General features: G+C 50.0%; 1 protein-coding gene across 1 annotated transcript in view; it reads right to left on the minus strand.

Annotated features, from left to right (window-relative positions):
- PRMT8 (protein arginine methyltransferase 8) overlaps positions 1-22,510 on the minus strand; it is an 85,003-nt gene that overhangs the window by 32,378 nt on the left and 30,115 nt on the right. The window contains exons 2-4 of the mRNA XM_046645214.1: positions 19,338-19,523; positions 7,892-8,047; positions 4,663-4,726 (exon numbers count right to left, since the gene is read on the minus strand). Coding sequence (XP_046501170.1) covers positions 4,663-4,726; positions 7,892-8,047; positions 19,338-19,523 — 406 coding nt within the window. The remainder of the gene's footprint in view (positions 1-4,662; positions 4,727-7,891; positions 8,048-19,337; positions 19,524-22,510) is intronic.

Below are 22,510 nucleotides of genomic sequence, written 5' to 3' on the forward strand. Positions count from 1 at the left end.
CTCAGCCAGCTGGAGCCTGAGCAGGGAGGGAGGGAGCCATGCGGAAGGCTGCCCTGCACAGGGTGTCAGAGCCCAGCATGGGCGCACCGATGCATCTGAGTGGGGCAGGAGGGGTTGACAATGGGAGAGTGTTTACATAGGAGGGATTGATCCAATAAGCAAACATACTCAGAATAATGGGAGCCAGGTTTTTCACTGTCAGAGAAAGGAGTCACGAACACGGGAAAGGAGTTAAAACTTGAGTAGACCCCCTGGAGCGGGGTTAGAGGTGGAGGTGTCAGTGCGAACTCACACTTGACAGTACAGATAGATGCAGAAATACACGTTATGTAAATGTGTATGTACACACACACACGTTCTCTAGTTCTTTCCACTGAAACAGCGCCAACACCCTAAAATCAATGAGCATACTTAGCCCCAGATCCTAGTTCCTACACACCATCGTCCACTAAATGGATTCAAGATTCCCTGGAGAAATGGCTGATTCTAGAACTGAGACATGGAAAGTACAAGATAAACCTGGAACATGTATGCCAAAATAAGAAAGCTCACAAAAAGTGAAGGAGGCATCAAAGGGACACAGAAGCCAGCTTGAAGGGGCTCCCAGTGACCAACTTAGGGACAATTTGCATATCAAAGTCATATCAAAGTCAGTACTGATAATAATAGATACAACCTATTGAATAAAATAGGAAATTAATGAGGAGGAATGAAATATTTACGTGGTTTCAAACTACCTCTCCCAGAAAACCTCACTAATTACCAGGGGGAAGAGCAACTTACTAGGAGAAGCCTGGCAGACATCACCTTAATCAGTGATCACCATAAACTTCGTCAGTAACAGGACAAATCAGAACCGCGTGCCAGCCGAGATCGTGCAGTGAGAGGAACACAGCCTAACGCCTGTGCCGTTCCTGCCGGGAGGCGCACCCCGAATCCAAGTGTGGAGAGGCATCGCACATCCCCACACTGAGGGACATCCTCCAGAACGCGGCCTGTCGTCTCCAAGTGTCAAGGCCAGGAAAGTCTGACTGTTCCAGCTTGAGGGAAACCAGAGACGTGACAACTAAATGCAATGTGTGGTTCAGAACTGAATCCTTTTGCTATGAAGGATGCTATTGCGACAACTGGCAAAATGTGACCAGGATCTGAGCGCTAGATGATGGTAACATATTAACGTTAATCTCCCGATTTTGATGGTTGCATTGTGGTCATGTAGGAAAACGTCCTTGTTTGCAGGAAATGCATTCAGGGATGATGGGGCATCATGTCAACAACTTACTCTCAAATGGCTCAGAAGAAAAGAAACAGCTATATTTGTACCTTTTCTGTAAATTGGAATGTTTCAAAGGTTCAAAGAAAGAAGACAAAAGGAAGGGAAGGGAAGAGGAATAAAGACAATTACAGGAAGCTGAAGCAGGGCAGGGGAGGGAGGGGCCTTGAGGTGGGAACCACAAAGGGATGAGGAGGGGGCCGGGCGATTCTTTTTCCAGGCACACGTCATTAGCCCACCTCCCCTTCAGGGCCCACCCCACACTCTGCTACCAATGGCCACAGGGCAGGAGCCCTCTGCCAGCCAGACAAGGGAGGTGAGCCAGGGATGCTGTGGTTCTAGACCCCAGGAGCCAGCAGCAGGAGAGACAGAGGAAGAGGAGGTGGCTGGGCAGACCCTCTGAGGTCCGGCATTAGAACGCAAGTGAAACTTAGCGGCAGCGACATGGGCTCCATGTTCTCTGAAGGCCCGTGGGGCCCAGGGATGAGACTCAATCACCTGAGGGGAAATCTGATTCCACCCCTCTTTGCACCCACCCTCCCCTCCTAAGAGGCCCTGGTGTTCATTTTCAGGGTCAGCAGGCGCTCACGGTGCTTCCACACCAACGTGAACACACTTTACGGAAGAGAACAGGAGTGAGAGCCAAGCCCAAAGGTTCTGCCCCACCTCTCCTGACCTCACTTACCACACCTGTTCAATGGGGAACCACTTGCCCTGTTTCACAGAGTTAGGGAAGGGAGATCTGCCAAAAACACGTGGACGCCAGACTGCACCGCCTTGTAGAGAAAGGATTGGCGGGTTTTCTTTTTCTGTCTTTGGTAGGCAAGTGGAGACGTCACTTCTCCATCCCTTCTGCCCAGGTGAAGCACTTTCCCGAGGAGTGTACAGAAGAGATGTGGCTCCCCTGAGTGAGCCAAGAGAGGCTGGACACCAAGCCAGAGGTCGGGGGCATCTGAGCAACATCTCCCCACTCAGGCTGGACAGAGCCTCTGGGCCACTGCTCATGGCCGCATTGATGCTGCCTGCTGGTTCCCTCCAGCCTTTCTCACTGTCACTCACCCACCACCACCCCCTTCACTCCCTCGCTTCCTCTCTTACCCAGCGTAGACTCCAAGGTCCTTTACTGCAAGCAACTTCTGGCTCCTGCCTCCCTCTTTTGTGTCCTCCCAGCAAAGCCTGGTCCCAAGCAGCTCTGCTCTCCACTTGCACCCAAGCTGCTGAGCATGGTCATAGAAAAATCATACAACAGAGGGAACTGAGCCCACTGCAGATCCATGTCCCCTCATGTCTAACAGGCGTGGACTGCTCCCCAGCAATCCCCACTAGCCCAGCCTGTTTGTGTTCCTCCCTCCCTCCCTTCCTCAGAGAGACCGTTCTATTCCTTCTCATCTCTCTCCAAAATACTTACACCCTTCTCCCCATCTTCTCTGCCAATGTCTCATTCTTCAATGAGAAAATGGAAGCAACAAATCAGGGGCTTCCCACCACCAGCACACCTCCATCTGGACCCCCACCCCCGACTTTCTCTCTGCTACTGTGGTTAAATTGTCCATACTTCCAGAAAAAGACCAACCCCTCCACCTGTGCCCACCCCTCTTACCTTCTCAAAGTCCTTGCTCCTGAATTTACTTTTTCCTGAATCTGCAGTTTTCCAATCTCTACTGGACCATTGCCTCACACACATGTGTTTTCATATCTCCTATCGCTAAAAAAAGCCAGCCCTGGTGGTCTAGTGGTTAAGATTTTGTGCTCTCACAGCAGCCGCCCAGGTTCGTTTCCCAGGCAGGGAACCACACCACCCACCTCTCGGTTGTCACACTGTGGTGGCTATGTGCTGCTGTGATGCTGAAAGCTATGCCACCGGGATTTCAAATACCAGCAGGGTCACCCATGGTGGACAGGTCTCAGCAGAGCTTCCAGACTACACAGACTAGGAAGGAGGACCTGGCCACCCATTTCTGAGAAAATCGGCCATGAAAACCACGTGAATAGCAGCGGAGCATTGTCTGATAGAGCGCTGGAAGGTGAGAGGATGGCGCAAGAAGACCGGGCAGGTTCTGCTGTTGTACTCAGGGTCCCTAGGAGTCAGATCGACTTGACGGCACTAACAACAAAATCCTTAAGAAACACCAGCTCCCTTCCTTGACCCCACATGCCCCTGCAGGGCCTGGTCCGTTTTTCTGCTTACCACAAGAAGAGTTACTTATAGTCCTCACTCCACGTTCTCTCCTTAACCCGCTCTGACTGGGCTTCTGTCCCCAATCCTATACTTGAGTCTGCTCTTGTTAAGAACACCAGTAACCTCCATGTGGCCGAATTCAGTAGTCCCTGCTCTGTGCTTATGCCTTGATCTCCCAGCATCCCCTGAGCTGACCACTTCCTCCCTCCCTCGGCTTCCTGCTCCTCCTCTCTCCTGAATGTCCTCCAGCTCACTGAGTATATCCTCTCGGCCTGTTTGCTAGCACCTTCTCCTCTACTTGACCTCCAAAAGGTAAATGCTTGACCTCACATCTCCCTGGAGCACTGAACTATCCTCTTAAGATGTCTCTGCCTACGTGCTCCTGCCTGTAACCCGTTCCAACCCATTCTTCATAGAGAATGCTCCTCTTGTGCTTAAAATTCTCCAAAAGGCTTCCATCATCCTTAGAAAAAAGTCCAACCTTGTTTTCCTAGTTTAGAAACTCCCCCTGGTCTGGCCCCACTCAGCACAGGGCCTGGGGACCAAACCTCATCCCACCAACTGGTGACAGATACAGGAGGTCTCCTAATCAGGACACCCGCGGGCGTGAGTTCGTTCAGGATGGGCTGCAGAGAGGGTGCTGGGGGGCTGCAGTGCGTGGGAAAGGAGGGAGGGGAGGAGCAAAGCGAACACACGGCTCTGCATGATCAGACTCCAGCTTGAAGAAGGTCCCACCCCACAGAGCAACCCAATCGCCAAGACAGCCCCGTAAGCAACAGGGCCTCTGGGCAGTAGAGGCCCGCATTTCTCCAAAGGCAGAGGTCTGCTCGGATGCCGCTGGGTGGGTGGCAGGAGAGGTAGGGCTGGAGGTTGTGGAGAGAGAAGAGGAGGAGGAGGAGGAGCTGCCATCGTGCAAACTCAAAAGATGGCCTGCAGCTGGGACCAAGCAGTGGGCATGGAATTAAGGATTTACTCACAAGCTGGGCTCACTGGAGGCTGAGCTGGGACAAATGTGCCCTTGGCTGACATGGCAGGGATTGGGAACCTCAGAACCCCATGGCCACAGTCCTGCTAACCAGGCCTCAGCTGGGCTCCACCTCCCCAAGGCCAAGTGTTCCTCTCTCTTCCCTCTCCTGTCAGTCCGTGCCACCCAAACAAGGGAGTGCCAGCCCCTCACCCCCCACGGGGAAGCCACGGAGGCACGCCTCACTGTTGTCCAGGTGGTTGGCCTTAACGATCTTCTCTGAGTAGTCAGAAATACTGGAGCATTCAATCTGGAAAGGGCACAGAACAAAGGAGCAAGGCGTCAAAAAGTTGCAGCAGGTCCAACAGCAATTTCACGGACGGAGGAGCCTAGAGGGGTGCAGCGACTTGCCCACAGCCGTGCAGCTGCTTTGCGGCAGATTAGAAACTAAAACACAGCCCTCCCGGCTTGCAGGCAGTGGCTCTCCCACTAAACGGTCTGCCTCGGCGGGAGACTGACCCCCGGCGCTGCTCCGAGGCAGAGGCCCAGGCTCTGAGCGGAGAACGGGCCGAGGCCACACAGCCGCTGGCCTCCCAGGAGAGGATGGGGGAAGGCAGAGCCGCGGCCAGAGCTCCGCAGCCCACCCTCCCTGGTTAAACGGGGCACATTGCAGGACAGGGGCCATCTGGAAAATGCCTCAGGCCAGGCTTAAGATCCTTCCCCCAACACACACGCATGAACTCTCACCCCTTCTGCAGTCTCCACCCTTGAGAGAACTGATTCTTTTAAATCTGGAAGTCTCTCCAGCCTCCCGAAAATCTCCTCAGCAGAGGGCCAAGTCGTTTGAGAAGTCGGTTGACCTCAGCTGAGGGCTGGACCATGTGGGAATAGCAGGAGACAAGCCCCAGCCCGGGAGTGGAGGCCGGGGGAGGCCGGGGGAGGGCCCAGGGCCCTGGGAAGACAGGGGCAGCTGCCAGGAGCTGTTCTCACTCCTTAGCTGGCCCCCTACCGAGGCCGGCCCGCACTAAGGCTGCCCTCACCTCCACCCTTCGGCCCACCTCAGACTGCCCCAGCGCCTTGGGGGGAGTATTTGCATAGGGGCACTGAGGGGGTTGCTGACCGCCTCCATCAAAGCCTCTGGATGGGTGAGGGCACCTGTGGGGGCCCTCCACAAGAGAAGGCAGACCCTGGCTGGGGCTCAGATCCCAGCAGCACCAGCCCTTTCCTGGGCTGTGGAAAGGTCCTGTGGCCTCCATCCCATGGTCTGCGGGTCCCTCTTTCTCTCCAATTCTTCCCCCTCCCTGCCGTCTGCAAGGGGCTGCTGAGTTTAGCCATGATGGACATGGGATCTGGAGCCAGGCAGCTGGCCTCTGCCCCTTTCTAGGCATGCCTCAGTTTCCTCCTAAGTAAAGCCACAGTCCCGGTTTCACGGGGTTGTTGTGGGGATTAAATGAGCAGCGCACATCCCCTGAAAGCAGGCAGGCCACAGCGTGAGGCTGCCTTAGCATTTCTTTCCTCTTTTTCTTCCTGCCATGTTCTGCTTTTCCTTTTCTCCCTCTTCTCTCTTTCTCGCTTCACTTTCTCCACTTGTTTCTTTTGTACTTTCTGCTTTGTTTTCTTTCTTCTTTTGTTGATCTCTCTCCCATCACTCTAGCTTTGCTCTGAGTCTTTCTTTCTCTCCATGTCTGTCTGTCTCTCTGTTTCCCTGTCTCCATTTCTGTCCAAGTCAATTCCCTCATTCTCCCTCCCTCTCTCCCTTCCTCTTTCTTCTCTCTCTCTCCTGCCCTCCCATCGACCTCTCTTGAGAGGAGCAGTGGGTGGCGGGGAGCCTGGAACAGGAGAAAATGTGACGTGAGCCATCCCACCAGGAAAGAAGCCCAGCTAAGCGTGGCAGAGCTGTTCATAAAAGAGCTGTTACAGCAAGAGAGCGGGAGCAGACAGATGGGGTCGCGTCCCCACAGCTGGAAGGTGCGGAGTGGGAGCCTCCTGACAGCTCCCTGGCTGGAGCCCCCGGCGACTTGGAAGCCAGTGATGGGCAGCCCTGCCTTTCCTTCTCAGCTACTCACGTCCCCCCAGCCAAGACGGAACAGGGACAGGGCCTCAGAGACAGTACTGGGAGAGAAGGCTCGGGCTCACCAGGTGGTCCCAAGTCCAGCCCTGAGGCTCTGTGGCCTCATTGGAAGTGGAGTCTGTCTCTTGACGGAGGCCTCCATCCTGGTGAGGAGAGCCTTGTGAAGGAAAGCCGGACGGTGGGGAGGGGCAGTGCGGTGATGAGGACAGGACCTGACCTTGGGCATCGGGATTGGCCCCGTACCCTCAGAATGTGCCTGAATTCATGGCCTCTCTGGTCACAGCTATGCCAGAGGGGCCCTGAGGACAGCCCAGGTTTCCAGAAGACCCTGTACAGTCAAAGCCCAAGTGCTTTCCCTGCCAGACGTGGAGGGCAAACGCTGCCCCTGCTGGAGCCTCTGAGGCTGGAGCCAAGAGGATTTGGAGGGCTCCAGTCACCCCGGGGCCTGGGGCTCTCAGGACAGGCTACAGGATGCCCCAACTGAGTCATGGAGAGTGAAACCCCACTGGAGGGTACTCGGCTTCCCATGGGCCTCTGCACATGGGCTGCCCTGTGCACATGCTCCAAGCTTGATTCCAGGATGCCTTTCATTTTGATCAAGGTTAATTCCTATTTTCCAGCCCTGGACCCACTGCATTTCTCAAATGTCAGCCAGCAGCTCACAACTCTTCTTTCTCACAGGTTCTTCCCAGCTCCTGACACTCCCAGCCCCTGGTCATCAGGCTGAGAGGTTTCCCAGAGGATCAGCCTTCTCCTCTAGCGGGAGAGGCTGCAGCAGCCAGGGCAGAAGAATTTCAGTCTACCCAACTTGCCCTTTAAAGAACCAACGAAGGAGGTTTTCCTGTTATTATCTCCTAGGGCCCCGTCCCAAATATGCTAATAAACCCTGAGCCTTTGTCATATGCCAAGCACTGTTCTAAGCACTTTCCCTATGTATTAAACTCAATTACTCCTCACAATCACCCCATGGGCAAGGCACTGTCACTATGCCCATTTTATAGATGGGTGAAGTGCGGCACAGAGAAGTGAGCTGTCCACGGTCACACCGCTCGTGAGTGGAAGAGCGGAGATTCAAACCAGAGCTCACACGTGGAACCACACCACACTGCCTCTCACGCTGACAGTGGGACCAAGCCCTGTGAGGTAATGACGACACCAGAATGGATTCTGAAAAGTCAAAAATCCTCCACAAATGTCAGCGGCCACCAGGGCAAGGAGCCAGGAACAATGCCCAGGTGACAGGGAGCTGGGGGGGCTTGCCCCACCCCAAGAATCACACTCGATTTTCTTCTCAAGAGTGTGAGCCCAGCAAAGAGATGGACCAGGGTCTGTGCTTGTAGGAAGGGCAGAGGGCAGGGGCTGCCTCTACAGAGGCCAACGTGAGGGAGGGAGTGCCGTGCTCACCCCGAACACCTTCTTGGCCCCCGCTTTGGCAGCAAACATGGAGAGGATCCCGGTACCACTCCCAACGTCCAGCACCACTTTGTCCTTGAACACGTGCTTGTTGTGGTACATGGAGTTCCGGTAAGTGAGCGTCCGCACCTCGTCCTTCAGCATCTCCTGAGTGGAAGGAAAGGAGAGGGAGTGTCAATGCACTCGAGGCACCTGGGAGTGCCCCAGGGTCATGCACCCACCAAATTCTTCAAAGCTCCCGATGACGTCACTAGGAAGAACCACAGAAGAGTATTGTGGGGCAGCTGGACCAGCGGCTACCTGCACAGTTACAAACTCCAGACTTAAAACTGCCCAGGAAAGACTGCGCTCTCCTATCACAGGAGAAACTTACGTCCAGACCTGGGAAAGGTGCGATTTACCAAAGGACGAAAGGAAAGATCTGCACGACGCAGTGTGAGAGCTGCAAGTTAGACCTGAAGCAGACCTTCTGCCACGGTGAAGGAACTGTCATCGAACAGGTTACTAAAGGAGATTTGGGGTTTTTTGACATGTGTACTTGTTTTTAATAATAGAAAACATGTTCCTTTATCCATTGTGATTTAAGTGCTTTTAAGAGAGAAGGTAGATTATCTGTTCACACCGTCTCCAGCCTGAGGAGCGCACGATTAATCTCTGTACTGTGCTGAGGCAGGATCTCCGTCCACTCAAGGTTCGGCAAACACTCTAATTTATCACCAACAGCGTTGGGATTTTTTTTTTCTGAGGAAGATTCGCCCTGAGCTATCATTTGTGCCAATTTTCTTCCACCTTGAGGATGCCTGCCTCAGCATGGCTGACAAGTGGTATATGTCCACATCCAGGATCCGAACCCACGAACCTAGGCCACCGAAGCAGAGCACCTGAACTTAACCACTAGGCCACGGGCCTGGCTAGTATTGGGGTTTTTTTAGTATAACTTTTTAGTACAAGTTGCATACAACAAAGCACAGATTTTAAAATGTATGGTTAGGTGTAAGAGCTTTGACAAATGTACACCTGTGTAGCCACCCCCAGAATCGAGATACAGAACATTTCCATTACCCCAGACAGGCTTTCACCCATGTACATTAATCCTCACCCCAACTCCAGACAACCAAGGATCTAATTTCTATCACCAAAGCTTCCTTCTGCCAGTTCTAGAACTGATATGAATTGAATCACACAGTATGTACACTTTTGCGTCTGGCTTCTTTTGCTCAACGTGAGGTTTTCAAGATTCATTTGTTTTATTGACTGTATCCAGCGTGTGTTCCTTTTCCTGTTGCTGCCATTGTTATTGTTGTAGTTGACCAGTATTCCATAGTATGGACGTACCACGATGTATTGATCCATTCTCTTGTTGATGGATATTTGGGTTGTCATGAATAAAGCTGCTACAAACATTCTCGTACAAGTAATTTTGAGGATATGTTTTCATTTCCCTTGGGTAAATACCTAGAAGTGGGTTTGCTGGGTCTTAGGGTAGGTGTTTAATTTCACTAGAAATTACCAAATGATTTTTCAAAATAGTTGTGCCATTTGATTATCCCCCCAGCAATGCATGGGAGAGTTCAAGTTGCCTCACATGCCAGCCATTTAGTCTTATCAGTCTTTTTAATTTTAGTCTCCCAGTGGCTCTGAACTCGTATCTCATTGCAGTTTTAATTGCATATCTCTGACGCTGTTGGTGAAGATACTTCTTTTATGTGTTTATTGGATAGTCATATACATCTTCTTTCGTGACGTGTCTGTCCAAGTCTTTAGTCCATATTTTCCTTGGGCTAGCTGCCCTTTCCTTACTGAATTGTAGGAGTAGATGTATTCTGGAAACAAATCCTTTGTCAGCTACACATATTGTGAATATCTTCTCCAAATCTGTGATTTGCCTTTTCATTTTCTTAATATTGTCTTTGGAAAAGCAGTTTGTAATTTTGATAAAGACCAATTTTTCAGTTTGTTCTTTTCTGATTAGAATTTTTTGTGTCCTGCTTAATCTTTGTCTACCCCAAGGTCACAAAGATATTCTCCTGTGTTTTCTTGAAGAAGTTTTATAGCTATGGCTTTTACTTTTAGGTTTATGATCCACGTCAAATTAATTTTTGTATATGGTGTAAACTAGGGATGTGAGTTCATTTTTTTCATGCAAATAGATGGTTCAGTGACATGGTTCATTTCCCCCCACTGAATTACATGGAGGAAATCCTCTGGAACAATCTTCTCTTTGTTTCCATCACCTTGCCACTTGTGTCAAAAATCAATTGACGGCACATGCCTCTGATCTGTTCCATCAATATACCAATTCAACACTGACTCAATTACTGTGGCTTTATATTAACTTTGAAATGAAGTAGTTCAACTTAATCCTTTCGCTACAAGATTATTTTGGATTTTCTAGATCCTTTGCATTTCCATATACATTTCAGAATCAGTTTGTTAATTGAGACAGAATAGCCTCCTGGAGTTGATTGGAATTGCGTTGAATCTACAGATCCACTGGGGGAAAGTTGACATCTTAGTTAATTATTGAGTCTTATGGTCCAAGAACAGTGATACAGCTCTCCTTTTATTTAGGTCTGTTTCATTTCTGTCTGCAGTGTTTCTATAGATTTCAATATAGAGGTCTTGTACTTCTTTCATTAAACTTGTTCTTAACTGTTGTATTATTGTACTGTATTTGATATTTTTTAAATTTCATTTTCCAGCAGTTTTGTGTTAGCATAGTATATTGACTTTATGTTTTGCAGCCTTGCTTGCACACTAATTCTAGTAGGATTTTTTGTAGATTCCTTTGTTTTTCTATATAAAAAATCTTGCCACTTGTGAATGAAGACAATTTCACTTCTTTTTTCCTATCTGTGTGCCTTTTATCTCTTGTTCTTTCCTCTTGCTCTGTTGCACTGGCAAGGATGGACATCCAGTGAAACCTTGAATAGAAGTAGAGAGGAAGGCTTCCTTCCTTTGTTCCGATGATGTATAAATGTCACCATTGGGTATAATCTCAGCTGTGGGCTTTCCAAAAACGTCTTTTATCGGACCAGAAAGGTTATTTTCTATTTCTAATTTGCTGATAGTTTTTATCATGAATTGGTGTTGAATTCTGTCTCATGCTTTTCCTACGTTTATTGAAATGGTATATGACTTCTCTCCTTTATTCTTTTAATGTGTTAAACTCCATAGATTGGTTTCAGATGTTGAACCAACACTTTATCATGATGTGTTATCTTTTTAAATATTGCTAAATTTTATTTGTTAATATCTTGCTGTAAATTTTTGTCTATATTTATGAGGGTTCTATAATTTTCTCTTATCTTCTCTGGTAATTAGTTATGCTGAGCCCACCACATAAGATAGGAAGTATAATCTCCTCATACATTTTCTGAAAAAGGTTTGTGTGAGATTGGTGTTTTTCTTCCTTAAATACTTGATATAAATCACCAGTAAAGCCATGTGGGCCTGGAGTCCTTTTTGTGGGAAGATTTTAAATTAGGAATTCACTTTATTTGATAGAGGGCAATTTTAGTTTTCTATGCATTCTTACATCAGTTTTGACAGGCATTTTTCTAAGGAATTTATCCGTTTCAGCTAAAAGGTCAAATTTATAGGCATAACATTGTCGTAATATTCTCTAATTACCTATTGAGCGTCTATATGATGTGTAATGATGACTTTGTCTTCATTTATGATATCATAATTTGTGTTTTCCCTGATTTTTTTCTTGATCAGTCTAGCTAGGTGTTATAAATTTAATTAATCTTTTCAAAAACCAAATTTTGGCTTTGTTGGTTTTTTTTAATGTTTGATTTCTGCTCTCATCTTTATTGTTTCCTTCCTTCAACTTACCTGGTTTTTATTCGCCCTTCTTTCTCTACTTTATGAGGTGGAAGCCTTGATCACTGATTTTGTACCTTTGTTTTTGTCTAATAAACACATTTAAAGCTACAAATTTTCCTCTAAAGATTGCTTTCACTGTATCCCACAGATTTTCATACATCACGTGTCTTAGTCAGTTTAGGCTGCTATAACAGAATACCATAGACTGGGTGGCTCAAAAAACAACATTTATTTCTCACGGTTCTGGAGGCTTGAAGTACAAGATCAAGGTGCCCGAAAATCCAGTGTCTGGTGAGGACCTCCTGCCTGGTTTGCAGATGGCCATCATCTCCTTGTATCTGCACGTGGTGGAGAGCTGAGTGAAGGAGCTAGCCTCATGTCTCTTCTTAGAAGGACACTAATCCCTTTCATGAGGGCCCCACCCTCAGGACCTAACTACCTGGCAAAGGCCCCACCTCCTAATATCATCACTTTGGGGGTTAGGATTTCAACAAATGAATTTGGGGGCTCACAAACATTCAGTCCATAGCATTGTGTTTTCACTATCATTCAGTTTGGAATATTTTCTAATCTCCTGTCTGACCTTGATCTCAGTGGTGCTTAATTTCCAAGTATTTGGAGATTTTCTAGATAATTTATTGCTTTTGGTTTCTATTTAATTCCATTATGACCAAAAACCCATTCTGTATTCTGTATTCCATATTTGTATTCTGTCTTCTGTAGCTTGGGGATGCAATGTTCTACAAAGGCCAAGTAGGTCAGGTTGTTTGATTACGCCAGAAAATTATTCAAATTTTCTACACCCTTACTGATTTTTTTGTGTTTTCACTCTATCAATAACCAGAAAGAAGCTTTAAAAAAAATGTTAGCTACGGTTGGGGATTTGTATTTTTCTCCCTCTAGTTCTGTAGATTTTGCTTCACGTTTTTGAAGCTCTGTGCACACATGTGCAAGCGTTTGTAACCCTGGCAGGCTGAGCTACATTTCGTGGAATTCTTTTTTTACTATGTTTCCAGTTAGGGTGTCACAAAGGAGACTCTTGCAAGATTTAGAAGGTACGAAGGAGATAGGAACCATTTTGTAGTGCACACATGTCATTGCTGACTCGTTGATTCACCTCATTGGCATGAAGCAGCCGCTGGGCCTGCAGTCGCTCTGCCTTCCCCTGCAGTTTCTCTGACTCCTGGGCCAGGTGTGTGTGGGCCTGGCTCCATGGTGAAACACCCCAGCCTCTACAGGATATGCTTGCCAGCAAGGTCAAAGGCAATAGAATGGACATGTGTTTCAACCTGTCCTCATAGGGTTCAAGCTTGTGCTTATGGGTTCTGGCTGCTCCCGATCTCCCCTGCTTTAACATCCATTTTCCTTTTCTACCTGGCCTGTGGACTTCGAGCTCCAGCATCACACATGAAGACAACAGCCTTACACAATTGCACAGACCAACTCCTTGCATCCCTGCAATAAATTTACACATGTATCTCCCACTGGATCTGCTTCCATTGTTGAACCCTGGCTGATACAGAATTTGGTACCAAGAATAGCTCCTGAGGAACAGAATCTAAGGATGTGTTCTCTGAACTTGTTCTGAGTTTTAAAGGCACTAATAACTCTATTGCCATTGGAAAAAGGGCACTGGTAGTCAATAGCATGAAATGGCAAAGGAACCACTCAGATTTCAGCTTTAGATACCTGTGATAAAGTACCTATAGAGGACAAGACTCTGAATGACCAAGTATTTGCTACCTTAGAACATTTTAATCAATATAAGGAGCATAATGGGATGGGTGGGTTGATTGGTTGCTACTAACTGTGCTAGAAAACTTGGAGGAAAAAAATGATGAGCACAGGGATTTAAAAATTGCCAGCTCAAGGTCTGCATAGAGCACCCAAAAGCTTCTATGACTTCTTTGGGGGAAAAAAAAGAGAAAACCTTATTTCCTGTAGGTGCAGGGCCAAGATTTCTGAAAACCAAGCCCAAAGTCTCATCCTGCAAGTGCCTGAATTATTGTCCAAATGGAATTCCCGTGTTTACAGGGTTTATTTTGTTAAAGTCCAGTCTATGGAAGGACTGGGATCCTGAAAATTGGAACGGGAACATATGGGCAAATTCTGATGAAGCTGGGACCGAAAGTCCCTAAATTACACAGAATCTCCTTTGCCGGTGGAGGGAGTTAGTTCTCCTTTCCCCGAAGAATCACACGGGCCTCCCTTGAGGTACTTCTTGCAAGGCACTGCTGATTCTCCTCAGGCCCTGCCCTCACCAACCTTTTCGCTGCCATTCCTATAACTAGAGTCAACACCAAATCAAGCCCCAAAGGGTGAGGTATAAATTGTGACTCATGAGGAAGTATGATACACACCAAAAGAACTGCATGAAATTTCCCGTTTAAATGGATTGAAACCTGGGGAATGTGTAAGGGAATGTATGTTAGGGGTGTGAGATCAAGATGGGAGGAATATAAAGTTGGATCAGGCCAAGTTTATTGATTTACAACCACTAAGCAGAGATCTTGGATTCCCTGTTTTCGCTCCAGGGGCTTGGAATGCCTCTAACTGTTGGCTTGATTGGTTGACTGAAACATGGACCCAAAGTTAGCCCACAGTAAACGAAGATAAAACGTCAGAACTTCCTTGGTATGCTGAGAGGAAGGTATGCCAACGCCTGGAGAGACTGGAATGTTAGAGTACATTTGTCACGCGAGTCCGACTCACCAACGTCAGAGATCAGACCTTCCACCACAGCTGTGAGACATAAGCTTGCGAGGAGAGTCCAGCGTCCTTGAAGAGCTCTCTGGTTGCTCTTCTCTATAGGTCAGAAATTACAGCGGGAACTGCTACCATCAAACTGAGACCCTCAAAGGCAATGGGAATAATATCAAACTGGGATGCTGGGGTGGCAGGGCTCAAATTGCAACACCTAATCACCAAAGATTAGGTGGGCATGGTTACTGTAAAGGACATGGGAGCCAAAGCAGTATTCAGAATAGCCTGACTCACAAAGACCTACGGGGTTGACCAGTTGGTCGTGGAGTCTCGCGAAAGGAAATGGATGGGAAGCATATTAAATTCTTACTTGATCTGTTTAAGCTGAAAAGTTATAGGTCTAGTGAACAGAAGTCTGCTTGAATCACCAAAACAGAGAGTCATGGTCCCTCAATTGACTCCCAGACTTAAGCCAGTTTACAGGCCCAGAACCCCTCAAATGAAGGAAAGGCCATGTCCCAGGAGGAAAAATTCTGTTATGGAGCCAAATATATATACTGTTAATCTTTCTCCCAGTCTTCTCCAAGAGGACCTCAACCATTCACCAGTGTGACTGCATTGGAGAAAGGAAACCAAACAGGTTTTTGAAGATTATTGGATACTGGCTCTGAGCCGATACTAATTCCGTGAGACCCATTAGTCCAGGAGACCCACCGCCCCATTCAAGCGGCCCGTTGGCCTGCGCAGGAGACAAAGGCAGATCTTGGGGAATGGCTGTGGATTACCGTAAACATAATCAGGTAGTGATTCCAACCGCAGTGGCTATTTCAGATGTGGTTTCATTGCTTGAACAAATCAACACCGAGGGTTGCTGTTTTGTATCAATTTTAGAAATTTATCCACCTAGATTTCTTCGAGTCACGGCTCCAATGCTCTTGAGCTCTCTGAGCCAGCACATCATTCAGCTTGCTGTGTCGTCTCCATTTCCCCATCTGGAAAATGGGGTGATAACAGCCCCTACTTCATAGGGGTGCTGTGATGATTCGATAAACACTGTGTTACAGAAGGGTTAGCTCTGGCTCTGTGACAACTAGGACCCGTTTCATCCATGCGAGGAAGTCCTTGAGGGTGAGCAGGGCACAGAGGCCAAGCGACGACCCGAGCTTCGGGAATCTCTCAGTCGCAGCCATATGCACCCCGGGGCCTCTGCAGGTCCTGAAGCTGCCGAAGGGAGCTTCCCCAGTGGTCTCCACTGAATCCATTGCCTTTGTCACTCCTTTGGCCCCTTCGTCCCTTCCCTGAGGCTCCAGACCACAGGAGTTAGGTCCGAAGGTACAAGTTCCGGGGGAAGAGAGGTTGCGACTGCCCCGCTTGGCCTGCCAAAAGAAAAGGCTCTCTCCCCTCCTCCCCCCCGGCTTTGATCCTCCCTGGGAGAGAAGAGCCCAAAGAAGTCTCCAGACACTTCAGACTAGAGCACACCACTCTTCGTTGAAAACAATCCTAGCCCCCAGCTGCGGATGCCTTCACCCCCAGCCTCCCTGCCTTTTAAACACATGACAGCACATTAACGAATTGCTGGGAAACGAGGCCTTGAAGAATCTATTTCAAAAGAACCTGCAGCAAGATTGTCAAAAGAAGAGAGCTGGCCAGGAGTGGGATTGGCGCCCAGGCCTCGGGGTCTGGGAACACAGCCCCACTGGCAGGCATTCTTCTGGTGGCTGAGGCCCCAAACCTGGGGCCAACTGTCAAAGACGCTGAGAACTCAGAGCTGGGACCTGGGAGGTTGTGGAGCTGGTTCCCTCGCCCCTGAGCGGAGGCCTCCGCAAGCACACATCTGTCACTTCTGCTCCTGTTCAAGATCCCATTCTTCTCAGAGGCCCTGGGACAGAATACCACAGTCCTCCTCTCCACAGCCCCTGCCCTCCGGAGGCTGAGGACAGAGTCATCTCTGGGTTGGCCCACGGGATGGAAGTAGCAAAGTATCCAGAATCACCTCCTCCTGTGCTCTCAGCCACCCCCCAGTCCCCTCACCCAAACTTGGCACTTCTTGTTTCTATTTCCAGGCTGCTCACACCCCATCCATCCCGTGCCGTGTTTCCTGAGCACTTGCTGATTACTATTAATCAGCACGCTGGCGGGGCTGCTGCCTGCCCGTGTGAGCATCTTGTTAACGATGGGAGAAGACTGCCAAATGGCCAGCTCGGCTCCGGATGGTGAGACATGGGTCTTGTCCAGACCGAGGAGCAAAGGCATCGGCGCGAGCCGTCTGGCACGGAATGGAGATCCCTGGGGCTTGATAACCAGAACTGCAGGCTCTCTCTCTCTGCAAAGAACAATGTTAAGAGTCCGTCCACGTGCCCCCTACCTTCTTTCAGACCAGATGATCTTAGAGACCGAACAGGATGGAGGGAAAGCTCAGGGGTGAAGGAAGGCAAGCCAGCCACCCCTACGTTAAAGACCTATGCAGTTCCCCGGAGGCCAGGATCTGGGGTGGCCTGCAGCAGCAGCAGGAGGGAATTAAGCTAGGTGATCAGAAGTACTTCCTGATGCAAAGGGTTGCCACAGCTATCCTAGGACAGGTTACTAAGGAAAGAACGTTAGATCTGACCTGCAGATCCTCTCCGCCAAGTTTATTAGCTCAGTCTGCACTATGTTTATATATGCGCATGGACAAGTTTGGTTTTTCTATCAATACGTGAACCTGAGGGACCTGGTCTAGGATTTATTTGGTGGCCCTTGGTGTCTTCTCCCAGGGCAGATCATACCCTCTGGCTGCCCGGCTGTGGTGCTGATCAGGCGTCACCTGAGTGATGAGATTAGTGGCTTGACCTTTGCAAATCAGACAAGGTATCTGGGTTAGAGACTGAGGAACGTCGTGAAGGAAATATAGAGATAAATAATAGCACAGGAGAGCACATCCTAGGGGCCACAGGTGTGGCCCAGCCAGAACCTAGCAAGTCAGAGGGAGGGGTTTGAGAGGTCAGTTGGAGGAGGCTCCGTGGAGCAGAAGGGTAGGCATAAGGGGTGCATCAGGATCGGTTGGTTCCTAACAGGGAGATTTCACGCAGGCCCAAGGGCAGGCACTTTGGGAACTGCTCTCTCCCTGGGAATCTGCCCTACAACAGCTGCCCAGAGCCACAGGCCTGTTAGAATCTGTCACAGGGAGATGTCCTTTAATTGGAGGCAGGCTCTTGAGGAGGAGGAGCTCTTGGAGGAGTCCTTTCTGCCTCCCAGAGCCTCTCCCAGGCGTGGGACAGGGCTCCAAGCATCATCCCCACCCCTAGCCCCATGGGAGCAGGATCAAGAAAGATGCAACAGCTCACCCATCTGCCCCAGGGTAGCACTGGAGCCACCAAGAGTGGCAGGATCACCTGCCCAGGCCCTCCCGGACCAGGCCCCCCAACATGGAGCCCAGGGTCACTCCCCCTGCCCTGCAGGTCCCAGGCCTATTGCATTTCTGTGGAGAGCAGCTCTCGGGGGGCAAACCTCGAGTCCCACTGGGGCATGTGGGCCAGGCCCCTGAGTCTAGACGTAACTGGGGGACCCTGCTCCACTCTCTGTCTCCACATGGAACTGCACAGGAACCAGCAGGAACAAAGTCAAAGTTTCCAGAAAGAAAGAAAGAAAGACCGTTTTAAAGGCTGCATGGCATGGTGGTTAGGAATGACACTCCCGGACCCAAAACGCGAAGGTAATTTCTAGCTCCTGCATTTGTCAGCTTGTGACCTTGCGGACAAAAGAACCAGTAAGGATGAATGAAGGTTGGCCTATTCTTAAGGTCTAACATCCTCATCTGTAAAACGGGGCAAATAATAATACCAACCTCATCAGGTTGAGCTGAGGAATAAATGAGCCGCAATATAAAATGCTTGGAACATCACGCAGCATGTTGTAAGCACTCGAACAAACAGAAAAGCTCTGGCTCTCGTTATTAAACACCCTTCTGGCCGGCAGTGTCACCACTTCCACACAGGGAGGGTTTACAGAGCGTCTAATTGGAAGGGGAGCTTTGAGACTCATTTCTGAAATGCATCGGCATAGCAAGCAGGCCTTTGTTCCTTTCTCAATATTTCTTCATACCATAAGGGGATAAGAGAAATATTTTCTTCCCCGGCTTCTTAGCAGGATTAAGTGAAACGATACACATCCGTGCTTAGCCCAGTGCCTGGCTCTGAGAGAGCACCGCCTTGGAATTAGTTTTCTGTCTGGAGTGGCTTGAGAGGACGCTGGAGGTGACAAGGGTGGGGAAGGGAAAAGGGTCCCCACGACAGGCAGGAGGCCTCTTGTTGGGAAGCTCTGCTCTGTTCTGCAGCGGACACGGATCTTCCCTGCTCTGTCGTGAGACAAGCATTTAGACATAAGAATTTCCTGAGAGTCAGTCAGGGTGTCAGACGTGGGCCAGGTTTCCCGGGAAGCTGGCTGCACTTGCCCCCCGGAGGCGCTCATTGGTCCGGGATGAACCCAAGGGTTCATGGTCACGCCTGCCCGAGGACCCAATATCATGACCTTTGGAAGGCCCTTTCAGTCTCAGGACTCTAGCTGCAAGGCCTCTGAGCTCCGAGAGCAAGGACCGAGGACATCCGGCCCACCTGGACCACCTGGGCTTAGGGTCGGGAAAGGACACGGGTGCTGGACCATAAAACAGAGAAACCCCGAGCACCCCTTGCTCTCTGGCTGAGAATCACACAGACACACACTTTCGCCTCCTTACCTGCTCTAGGCTTGGCCCTGACCCCCTCCCAGGAGGGCCCATGGGATGGAGAAAGGGTCTGGGGCCTACAGCCACTGGGAGAGCTCACTTTATGACAGTAGAGAGTCGACCCCATTGTGCTGCCTCAGCAAACAGTGACGACACAGCAGGGCCAAGCTCACCCCGTTCAGCCACCAGCTCGGGAGGGTTTACCTCGTGGATCCCAAAGTGGGCGTAGGAGTCGAAGTAATAATCTCTCGAGGTCATCTCCTCCGGGTTCAGCAGCTTGGACATCTTGCCCCGTCCTGGGCAGCTGGGCTGAGTGGACACGTGATGGACACATTGCACAGGCTTGGGTGGGACAACGGGCTGCGGGGGCTGCGAGGGGAGACTGCTCACCTGAGGGGAAGAGAAGGGCGTAGTGTTAACAGCGGCAGCAGGTCCTGCCCTGACAGTCGCACCTCCCTCCCTCCCTCCCTCCCTCCCTCCCCTCCCTGAGCCCCACTCCTATCAGCCACAGCAGCCTCGCCTAAGGGGTGGACGGTCCCTTCTGGCTTCAGCTTGGCAGTCAGCTTGATGGCTGTGACTTGTGGGGAGGTGGCATGCTACTGAGGAGCCAAACAGACCTGATGTAATCCAGTTCCATCTCTTACTAGCTGGGTGACCTGAGCTGATCTAGGCCTCACTTTCCATATTCGTTAAATAGGGACAATAATACCTTCCTTTAGAGGTAAAGGGAAAGACGTATAGCAGAGCATTGCATTGCAGAGCACCGCAGAGCATGGTGGCTGGAGTGCAGATTTCAGAGCCATTCTGCCAAGACTTGAATCCCAGCTCTGCCACTTGCTAGCTAGACGACTTTGGGCAAAGTTACCAGCCCCTCGGTACTTCAGTTCCCCCATCTCTAAAGTGGGAATAAAATGGTCCCATCCCCTAGAGTGGTCCTGAGGATTACACAAGTTAGGATTTGTAAAGTGCTTCGAGAAGGGCCTGGCACGTAGTAAGTGTTTGTTAACTGCAATGAGTCCCACCTGCACCCTTCGGAAGATCAGGCCCGCGCCTGCCCTCCCGCCAGCAGGCAGCACTCGCCCCAGCGCAGGGCGCTTAGGTTCTGCTGTCTCCCACCTGCTGTCTGGCCCCCTGGTTTCTCATTCACAGTTTCACTCTGAAATTCAGCAGAAGTTCACGCTGCACTGTGCACACCCACCCTGATGGCCGACCTCCTGCCTGCTCCACCAGTGACTGCTCTTTCTGTGTCCCCCAACCCCACAGCCAGGCCACCTCTGCACCCCACTGCTGCTGCCCACCGCTGACTGGCTCCTCCTCACAGACTAACAGGAGGGAGAAGGATGAAAACTCAGGGAGCTGCTGGGGCCCGGAAGTTCAGACCTCACTGCAGAAGCACAGTTATACCAGGAGAGGACCCCTCTGCCTGGAGTGGAGGCCACCTGGATGCGCACAGCACAGCCAAGTCCTCAGACTGGAGCAGAATTTAAAACACAGAGAGGTAGTAGTAGCCAGCCATTGGTCCTCTGGGCTTGAGAATCAGGGTTCCTGGATCCTTTCCTGGCTCTAGTAAAATTAAAAATAGATATCGAGAAGCAGACTGCACGGTGCAAGAGTTCAAACCCCAGTCACGCTGCCTGGCTTTGAAACGCAGCCCTGCTCCTTGTTGGCTGGCAAATCACTGTGCCTCAGTTTCCTCCTCTATAATCAAGGATCGTAATAAAATCTTCCTGAGGGAGTTGTCAAAAAGTTTGGATGAGTTAATATACATAAAGAGTTTAGAACACTGCCAGGCATATAGTAAGCGCTTTATTATTATTCAGATCCCATAAACATGTCCCTGCTCTGTGTTTTCTCATCTGTGAGTTAGGTCAGCTCAGACTTACTACTTCTTTTCCAGCAAAGAAAACAGGGAGGTCGTAGGACAGAGCAAGATCAAGAAATCCGAGTGATTCTGTCCTTCCATCACGCTGTGGGCACAGCCTGCCCTGTGTCCGGGCTGGGGGGAGAGTGAGCTGGGGAGAGTGTGATGGTCCCATCTTCCCGGTGTATCTAGGCTACAGCCTCTGGGAAATAAGCAGACTTCCCAGTTTAGCAACATCAGATTTCAGGTCGACGAGATCCCGGCTGGCTGGCAGAGACAATCGGGGCTGCCTCATTAGAATGCAGCAGGTGTGCCCACCCTCGGCTTGGGATGTTGGTCACGGTCTCCCAGAGGCTAAAAATAGACTGTGTCAATTGCACACTCCCATGCTGGCTGCAGAGTCACCTCTAAAGCTGAAGAAGGCTCTGTGCATGAAGCTGACCCCAATCTTGACTCTATTTAAATATATTAAGGAGAGGAAAAAGTCCTAGCTGGTCCAGGCAGCATGTGTGGCCAAGGTCACAGGGGCCTCTGCACCCTTTAGCTGCCATTCAACTCTGATTCCAAGGTCCCTTTTCCATCAGGCTCCCTAAGACTCCTGCCCCAGCAGCCCACTTACAAAGTGTCTACCGTGCGCCACACATTGCATTCATGAGGCAGAGGGATGAACGGACTGGGAGCCATTCACCTCAATAACCACAGGTCATGGGGACGAAGGGGTGACTGTGGCCCAGTCCTTGGTCCTGAAGGCCGTCAGCCCAGCTCAGCGTCCTGCAGGGGGCTTGCACGCTGCCCGTCCACTGACAGGTGTGCTGGGAGTCTGTCTCCTGGGATAGGCTGGGAGAGGGCTGGGAAAGAGCAGTGGCCCATGGTCCCGGGGCATTCAGCTCCTGGGGTGCTGTTTTTCATTCCACAAATGCCTACTGACCATCTGTGGCAGCGGGCACTGTGCAGTCCTGTGCAAGAAAGAGGGACATTTAGGAGCAGTGCCTTCCAGGGCCTCTGCTTTCTAGTAGGAGGATAAGGCCTTTGGGGGCTCCAAGAGATGATGGAGTAAGGTTTGCTTTACAAGAGAAGCTCAAGCAAATTGTCCCTGGTTCAAAGGAGAGAGAATTCACTTCAATTTAAAGAATCAGAAAACACTGGGCTAGCTGGCAGTGGGGTAGGTGGGGAGCTTTAGGAATGGATTTGGACAGTTGGAGACGATAGGAGGGAATTCTAGGAGGAGTGGATGGCCTGAGCAAAAAGGTAAAGGGGAGCAGTGAGCCGTTTGGGAAGCCACTCGGCTGAGATGGTGGGAGATTCAGTTGAAGGGAATCACGGCCAGGCTAAGAGGTTGGAGTTAAATACAAGACAACAGGGAGCTGTTGGCGGTTTGTAATTAGGGAGTTGTGTGTGTGAGCTCTGCCTTAGGAAGATTTATGTGGTGGCAGTGTGTGTACGGGAGAGGACAAGGAGGAAAATCGAAGAGAGGAGGAACTGCGAGTGGGGAGGCAAAGTGTGAAGTCAGGAGGCT

Source organism: Equus quagga, chromosome 1, assembly GCF_021613505.1.
Source record: "Equus quagga isolate Etosha38 chromosome 1, UCLA_HA_Equagga_1.0, whole genome shotgun sequence".
Classification (NCBI taxonomy): domain Eukaryota; kingdom Metazoa; phylum Chordata; class Mammalia; order Perissodactyla; family Equidae; genus Equus; species Equus quagga.